The sequence below is a fragment of the Terrapene carolina genome, unplaced genomic scaffold (genome assembly GCF_002925995.2).
Source record: "Terrapene carolina triunguis isolate 2854851 unplaced genomic scaffold, T_m_triunguis-2.0 Scaffold247, whole genome shotgun sequence".
In the NCBI taxonomy this organism is placed as follows: Eukaryota; Metazoa; Chordata; order Testudines; family Emydidae; genus Terrapene; species Terrapene triunguis.
This window is the reverse complement of record NW_020664598.1, coordinates 726797-735738: the sequence shown is the minus strand read 5'-3', so window position 1 is coordinate 735738 and position 8942 is coordinate 726797. Positions and strand designations below refer to the sequence as shown.

At 50.0% G+C, this 8942-nt stretch overlaps 1 protein-coding gene across 1 annotated transcript; it reads right to left on the bottom strand.

The window, feature by feature from the left end:
* Positions 1-321: 321 nt before the first annotated feature.
* TOB2 (transducer of ERBB2, 2) lies at positions 322-7979 on the bottom strand. Its single transcript, XM_024200430.2, has 2 exons — positions 7954-7979; positions 322-1469 (listed from the first exon to the last, which is right to left on the bottom strand). Exon 2 carries the CDS (start codon positions 1388-1390, stop codon positions 371-373), a length of 1020 nt encoding a protein of 339 aa, XP_024056198.1. The 5' UTR covers positions 1391-1469; positions 7954-7979; the 3' UTR covers positions 322-370.
* Between the last annotated feature and the right edge of the window lie 963 nt (positions 7980-8942).

The window sequence follows — 8942 nt, the reverse complement described above, 5'->3', positions numbered from 1 at the left end:
AGCACCCAAGGATATGGGAATGCCCAGAACAGGCCATCTCTACACCAAAGAACAAGATACTAAAGCCCAGCTCTGAGGAGGAAGTTGGGAGACAGGAAGATAAAGTGACCTTTGTTTCCACCATTTCTGGACCAAACAAACCCATTACAGGAGTAAAAAAGTGGGTAGGAAAAAGCACGGGGATTGAGTTAAAAAACAATTCAGTGCTTCAGGAGCGCTGCCCGGCACAGCACAACGACTCCGGGGTTGTCTCTCTTTCCAAGAAGCTATATTTATAAGATTTCAAATTTTTGTATATTTCTATTTTTCATTTTTCTTCTCTTTTTTTTTTTTAATTCTTGTTTTCCCCAAATACTCTCCTTCCTCCCGGTCAGTTGGCCAGGACGACAGGCTGGAAAGACTGGCTGGGATACTGCATGGCGTTCAGGTTGTAGCTGAGTCCTTCCACAAAGGGAGACTTCTCCAGAAAGAGGCTGTTGCTGCTGCTGCTGAAGACCTGAGCCATGTCAAAGCTGCTGCCGCCGCTGGTGCTAGTGTTGAACTGGGAGGCCGGTGGGATGCTGCCGCCCTGATTCTCGTTGGTGACACCCTCAAAGAAGAGGCCGCTGGCTCCGGATGATCCGCCATTGTAAACAAACTCCTTGGCATTGGGGGAGAGCTGCGACTGAGGAGCTTGACTCCCCCCGCCCCCGATGAAGTTCAGAGAATGCATAGAGAGGGAGAGGCCCTTGTGCTTCAGCAGGTTGTTGGTGGGTGACCTGGCCATCCTTTGCTGCTGCTGCTGTTGAGCTCCTGCTCCCCCACCCCCACCCTTCTTCATCTTGGTGGAGCCAAACTTTGTGGCAGCAAACGTGGCAGTGGTAAAGGTGATGGGCTGGGCAGAGCGGGGAATGAAGGTGGGGCTGGGTGACTGGCCAAAGGATGGCGATGGCGAGTTGGACAAGGAGTTGTCCTGGCTACCAATGGGGACAAACACCTGGGCATCAGGGTTGAAGCTGCTCTTGATCTCCTTGTCCAGCTCAGCTGCACTGCAGCCCTCACTGTCATCCAGATACAGGACCTTGACAGACCCTTTCTCGCCAATCTGGTAGGAGACCTCAGAAGGATCGATCCAGACGCTCAGTTCTTCAGGCACATTGGCCCGCACATCCTCTACGGCCAGCCCGCTCCGTTTGGCTGCCAGTTCCACCACCGGATCCACCGTTTCCCCGATGTGGACGCAGCGATAGCCAGAACCCTTCAGAGGCTTTTCCGGGTACCAGTGGCCCTCATATTTCTTCTTCAGCAGGCGTTCTAGCTCTTCACCAAACAGGTCTGCCCGCCTCCGGGGAAGCTTGTTATACAGGTACGAGATGATGAAGTTCAGAGCAACTTTGATCTCCAGATGCATACTCCCTTCACAGCAAGCAAGTCAGGGCAGTGTATTGAAAGAGACAAACAACATACACAAGATTTGGCTCCAAGCGATCCTAGAAAAGAAAAGAGAAAAAAAGATGGATGAAGGGAGAGAAGAGAACGTGGCAACTTTAATATTGTTGAGGCAAACAGCTTAGTATATTTACAAAAAGATTAGACATTTCTACAAATAGCATTTGCAATGCTACTTCCTAGAATAAAAGCTACACAAATGCGATCAATCCTTATGCTACCTGACATAAGTGGATTGCTAGAGGAGATCAGGAAGAAATTCTGCCCTACTAAATGGAATGAGTACTACGTTGAACAGTATGTGCGTATGATGCCGTTCTCTCAAGTTAGCCAACACTGATCACCAATGGAGAGAGGATACCAAACTAACTGGACAAATAGTTTGTTTTGGTACAGTGGTTAATATGTATTTTAATACATCTCTTTTTGCTTCAACTCTTATTTATTTCCTTTCACCTCATGTGCCTCTGATTTAAAAAAATTACATCAAGGCAGAATCATGAGAGTCTTTCCCCATCCTGAGTGGAGATCAACTCCTGAACTCTGTATGGCAACACCAGCCTCTCTGCTGAGGAACAGCAACAAGACTCAGTTGGAAGGCAGTGGCTGCTGGTGGTTTTTGGAGATTTGCATTCTCTGGTCCTGCTGGCTCAAGGATGAGAGACTGGAGGTGAGGGTATGATGATAGTGAGGCACTAACTGCCAGCCCAGTTTTACTATCTCCTCAAAGTGGACAGTTCATCTGACATTCAGATACTCACTTGCCCCCGACAGAGGATTTGTCTGGCTAAATCAAGCTAAAAAGCTTCATGTCTCAGTTTAATTCAGATCAGTAAATAGTGTGGGGTGTGCACACTACATACACTGCTGGCCACCTGTCATGCATAGTTCCCAGCTAGTTCCCAGCCCTGTTGTTATTCCAGCAGAAAAGGGTGTATGGGGAGTATTGTAGGCCCACACAACTTTTAACTCACTTGCCAAAACAGAAATGAACAGTCTTTTTCCAGGTACCAACAAACTCTCTAGGTGGGTCATTTCTCAAAGAGAAGAGATGGGAAAGGACAGAGAATCTCAGACTTTTTAAAAAAGAAGTATACCACTATCAACTCCTGCTCCATTCAGCAGGGAAGTGGCACATCCAGTTTTTAATTGATAGCTTAGTCAGAAGCAAGTCAGCTTTCCACTACCCTGGGCTCTGCTCAGACAAACATGCACACACCACATTCATCCATGTTGGCAAAATGGGCTTAAGGGACACTCTCAAGCCTTCAGCCCAAGCATTTAGGTTGCAGGCCAAATGGGGGGGGGAAGGGGGGGGGGGGAGGGAGAGAGAGAGAGAGAGAGAGAGAGAGGGTGTGTGTGTGTGTGCGCATCTGTGTCAGAGTTAAGACGTAAGCCTTCCCCTGCAGAACTAGAAACCCAGGCAACACTGGCCTAGATCAAGAGAAGCAGAAAGGGAAACTGCTTAGGGCTAGTTTACCTATCCTGGTTGAGTGGATGGCAGGGAATAAACATGCAGCATTAATGGTGACATGCACAATTTGTTTTTAAATGAAGACTGAATTATGACAAAAATGACAGTACGAATTCTACATTAAAAAGATATTATATTGGTAACTTATGTTCAGGGAGGTTTATTTCCAGGAGTACAACAACAGGCAGTTGGAGCTGTAAACACCTCAAAATCAGCTAGCACAAGAAGCTACAAAGTTCTAGATATAAACCCCTTCACGTTTAGCCTCGCATGGAAGTGAATAGAGGCAGTGAATGACCGCTGAGAGTTGAAAAGGCACCGCCAGCCTTTGGAGCTTGGATTTCAGGAGTTACTGAACCATGAGAAGTTCTGTCAGGTCACTGGGAACTCGCCTAAGTTCAAATAAAATAGAAACATGCCAAGAAGATCTGAACAAGGCAGCTTTCTGAAAGGCCAACTAGGACAGGTCACTCTCAGGCTGGTGTGTAGGTGGCACTCAATAGCTTGGGATGGAGGCTTTCAATGATTTTCAGAGGAAAGGAGAGCCAGTGGACCTGTGGAATACACGCTGAAATAACAGAGGCTTAATCAGCCCATGTTATCCCAAGTAGATTGCATAAAACTAACTTCTGTTACTACGGCCTTTTTTTTTTTTTTTTTTTTTTTTAAAAAAGCACCCAGCCTGGTTCACTGGAATCCTAGCAAGATTGGATGTTAATGGGAAGACACCTCTGGGTCACAATTCTGATCCAGATCCAGTGCATTAGAGACCAAAAGTTAAGTGGGGTAATATAAGAGGATCTTGGTTTTCAAATTTTGACAACAACTTTTGTAGAGAAACAAGCATGTTTTCAAGAGAGTTCCAAAAATAAGAGACGACGGTATAAAAATACAAGCTACCTGAAAAACTGTACTCAAGAAGGGTCCCTTTAACAGAACAAGGACAGGAGGTAATAAAGAGTTTTCTTGCAAAGAGAATCGATATAGTGATCTTTAACAGAAATTGCCAACAGCTTCAGTGATCCCCAGCAACTGCAGGCACACTGGAACTGTGGTCAGTGGTCCATTTAGCTCAGTATTACTTCTCTGACATGACCAGCGCCAGATGTTTCAGAAGAAGGTAAGGGGGGAGAAAAAAAATCCAAAAACTCCAGGGCCTTGATTTATTATCATCCCCAAAACAGCACAAAGCCTCAATGCTTCTCAGCAGTCCTGCATCTTCACCAACAAATCAGCTCAGTACTTCCGTGGGAGGCAAGGAGAAGGAGGGGTAAAATGCAGCAACCAATTTCAGTATCAAGCTTGCAGAGGAGTTATAAAAATGGAGTACTTTTTCTTTTTTTTAAAATGGAGAATACTCTGAGTGTGGCGTCTGTGGCTTCAATTTAAAAAAAAAAGCCATTAACCAAATAACAGCATGCACCAAGACAGCTACGTACAACAGGCCTTGGCAGATGCCTTCAAATGTAAGAGAGGGTTCCAAATGAGCAAGAGGCACCATTTATTCCCTACGTTGTTAGCACAATAAAATGTATTCCATTCGGATCCCTTAATCCCAGGATTGCCAATACGAGAACCCGTATGGTGGAGCTGATTACTAGTTTTAAACCATAAAATAGTTGCAGCTGAATCTGCACATCTGCAGTGAAAAATATATTTTCTTTTACATACCTACGGGGCTTTTGGGAGGGGGGGTGGGAAGCAAAGGTCTTGAAGCTGATGACCAAGGTAGAAAGTGTCATAGCATGTTTTGCAAATGATAAGGCCAGTCACAGAAAAATGTACATATTTCCCCCCCATCTCCTGCATATATTTGCTGGACAAATATTTTATGGTGGAAGGAAGGAGGAGGGGGAGAAAGAAAAAAAATAAAAAAGAAGAGGATGAATGTTTCCCCACATAGGTTATGTTGCAGAAATGCAGGAGCTCTGGAGGTCAACCCTCTCTCTCTCTTTGTTTTAACAGAGCACAGATTTTAAAGAAAATGGGCAAAATGACTACACATTAGATGAGAATGAACACTTTAAACATCTCCATTCCTCCCGGTTATGAAGATACTAGGCAGTGACCTTGTAAGACAAGTTTCAATCTGGAACAAGATCTATTTTTTTAAACCTATAAAGAGCAATTATCCCTCTGAAAACAGGTCTGCGATTCTGCCCCCTCATTAAGTGCACACAGCGACATTTCAAAGGGCTTAAAAAAAAAAAATCCAGGCCAGTATGATAGGATAACCTTCTCTGTTATTCTGCAGGCCACACCCTACCAAAACAACAGCCTTGTCTCTACCCACCCTCACTCTCCCCCACCCACAGACTATAAGAGGCAATCCAATTATTTTCTATGTTTAAACAATTTTAAGGCACATAATCTCCAAAATGGAGAGAGCGAGAGAGGAAAAAAAATTTTTTTTTTAAACACTCAGCTATCCCTGCAGACTGTGTGCATGGGGAGGAATGGGCCCTATGGACACACATTCTAGACACCAAGATTACAAAATCTATGATCGCCTCTTCCCCTTATAAACACTATCAAAACCACTGGTCCTGTGTATGTGGTGATGGTGGGTGTTGTACAGAGGACTCACACCCCTCCCAAGCCCCATCCCATGCAAAATTATACATACATTAGGGGGCCTGTTCTCCAGATCAGCCTCTCTCAGCTGGGAGTCCAGCTCCCCCCACCCCCCTTTAAGCACAGCAGCCAAGGCTCATAGAGGATGATGCATTTCCAATAACCCAGCCAAGGAAATTTCTACAAACACTCGGAATCCACCTCCCCCACCTTATTATATCTAACACACAGGATCCTGGGAGTTGCAGTCCTTCACCCTCCACTTCTCCAGGCCCTCATCTGAGCCAAGGCGAGTGACCTACTTTGCCGCTGAACTACATTTCCCAATATGCCTTGCGCCAACCCTGGCCCAAAGAACCAGCGCCTGCTCAGAGGAGCAGTGTAGAAAATTTTCCATGGCACATGCGCTCTCAACCCTCCCAGCCAATTGCCCAATGCAAGAAACACACCCCATGTACCCTGTCATCGGGAATTGCTGGGTTATTTTTAGGGGGTCTAAGCGATCTCTCGCCTTCCGGGGGCGGGGGGAGAAAGAGGGCTATTTACCCGTCACCTCCCCATACACACCCCGGAAGCCCCCCCCACGGATTAGCAAACATCCCCTTGGTTGGGGGCTAGGAGTGAGACTCCGAAGTGGGGTACTGGACAGCTCTTTGATAGTATTATCACAATTGCCTTTAAAGACTTAAGGCTACACCTGTACCCCCCCCCCAAAAAAAGCCACCCAGCTTGCTCCCTTCTCCCCACATTGGTCACCATTGCTGTGGGACAGGGATAAATAAGTAAGGGAGTGAGGAGACAGAGGTCCCAATATTAGGGACTTTGTCTTGTGCACCCCCCAGTCCCTCCCACCCCCCCAAAAAGTGTCCTGATTTTTCACATCTGCTATCCGGTCACTACCCACAGCTACCTCGCTGTTGGGGGAAGAGATCAGCCACCAAACCAACAGATCCCAAACAAGGCCCCAGGAAGAGGCCTGCAACTGGGTGGCAGGGAGGAGGAGACACGGGGTGATTCCCCCCAAGGCAAGGACATTTCTCTGCCTCTAAATGTATTGGGGGAAGGGGTGCGTGGAAGAAGGGAAACCCTAATAACCCTCCATGAAGGGTGCCCAGGCCCAGAGGCTTTGGGGACGCGATGGGTGTACAGCAGACCCCTGGGGGAAGGGTGCTTAGGCCTCGCCTGACCTTTACTTCTGCCGACATATGGCAAATGACCCCTCTTGTTCTCCCCGGGAGAAGGGGGCCCAGGCCAGAGACCTGGCTTTGTTACCGGTGCCCAAGCCCTCCAGACTAGACACTAGCCCCCATCGCCCTGAGCGTACAGGTCTTTAGGCCTGGTCCTTTGTTGGGGACTCCCCCCCCCCCCCGCCTAAATATCCCTAGTCCCTCTTAGGGGGGGGCAAAGAGGGGATAGATCTGACCTGGGCCCCCCCCCCCCCCCCCCCCGCCCGCCAACAATAGGGGATCCTCCCCACAGATCCTCCTCAAAGGGAAAGGAAATTATTCAACCCACTAAGGGCACGGGGATTATATTTCTCGGTCTCATCTCTCCTCCCCCCGCCCCCAATCTTCCTGGTCTGCGGTGGATGGGGCCGTTCCTGCGGTAGGCCACCCTTGGGTGGCCTTTAGGACCCCATCCCATGCCGGGGAGGGGGGCGACAGAGCATCAAACAGAAGCGTCGCTTGGCCCAAACACACACAATGCCCGTTGTCAGCAGTGCTGAAGGAAGCGAGACCCGCCAGAGAGCAGCACCCCCCCCTCGGCACCCCCCATCCAGCCCCCTCATTTCTCCTTTTTGGCCAACGGCAGCTGCTTCCACAAAGGGGGAGCGGATCCAGCCCCCCCCCTTCTTTTTCAGCGATCAAATAGCTGCCTGCCCCCATCCCGCCCCCCCAGCCCAAACCGCGGGCTCGTTTTTCTTTAGGGGCCGTCTCTGGACCTTTCATTTTTAAATCCCCCCGCAAGAGCAACAACAAAAGCCAGAACAAAATGGTGAACTCGGGCATTTCAAAGCGTCACAAGCCAAAGGACTGTCACCCCCCCCCCCCGGCGCAAATAAAGATCCCACCGCTCCCAAGAAGCCACCAGCGCCAGAAACGCTTTAAAGGGTGAAAACGACCGAGGGGGGGGGGGGAAGCGAATGTCTTACAAACGGGGACCCCCCCGCAAGCCAAGGCCGGATTTTCTCCCAGCCGCCCCGCATGCTGCAGAGTGGGAAGGGGCAGGGTGGAAACGGAGGCAGGGGGATTTCTCCCCGGCCAGTCACGGCTCGGGGAGCCGCCGCTCCCCGCTCCGATGGAGACCGGGCGGCGCGGAGCGCACCGACGGGGCAGAGCAGCCAGCCGCAGTCAGACGGGGGGGGCGGGGGAGATACGGGTCCCAGGCCTGGGGGGGGGCAAACAGCAGGTGTAAGGGGGAGCGAGGCAGGGCCGCTCTGTGCCCCCATCGCCAGCGAGCGCCCCAGCCCCACTTACTTCGTCCTCAGCTGCAGCGCGGGCGGGCGGGCGGCTCCTTTCTCCTGCCGGGGGTGGGTGTTGCTGGAGGGTTTCTCTGGAGGTTTCTTTTTTCTCTCTCTTTTCCACAGGGTGCGGATGGGGTTGGGGTGGGTGACTCCCCCCTGCTATGGCCTGGGTGGGAGGGGTTGTTTGGGGCGCCCCCTGGCTGGTTTCTCCCCCCTCCTCTTCCTCGGCTGGGATCCGGAGCCTCCCTCGCCCTGGCCCAAAGTGAGCAAAGTAAATGAAAAGTTTCACCCTTAGCAACCCTGCGCAAGGATCTCCTCTTCCACACCCAGCGTGACGCGTCCTGCAAAGGACAAGGGGGTGGGGGAGAAGGGAGAGCCGGAACTACTTCCCCAAACCCTCGCTGGAAATTAACCCTTTTGTCCATGCCCGTCCCCAACCATCAGCCGCCGCGCGCCTTCTCCAGGAGGGAGTCCCTGCGCGGATCGCCCTGGGGCAATAGTCTGTGTGTGTGTGTGACTGTCTTTTCTCTCCCCTGCTCCAGGTTGTGACTTCGCTAAAGCTTGGAGCGTTTTTTTCTCTCTCTTTCCCTGTCGTGGTCTGTTCATGGTGGATCGGGATCATCTCTGGCTAGGCAGCTATGCGATAGGACAGTGTTGCAAACCAGGGGCAGCTCAGCTGGCTGTTTTTGCAGCTTGTGGAGTGGTTTGTAACGCTGTGGCGTATGCACCGGTTTAAGAGAAGAGAAAGGGGCACGGAGGGATTTGGAAGGGATCAAATAGGCTGGATTGACCTGAGATTTCCCCAAGCGCCTTATCGCTTCAGGACTTGGGACAGAGCAAGAGCATCAAAAGGGAGGGAAAAAACCGATAAGATTTTTCTTCTGTCCGACATGCATCATTATTTGACGTCTCCCAGCAGCAGCTACAGCGAATGGTGTTAATGGGGTTTGTGTGTGTTTTAATGGGTGGCTAATCAACGTAGACATCCATCTCTTTGATGGA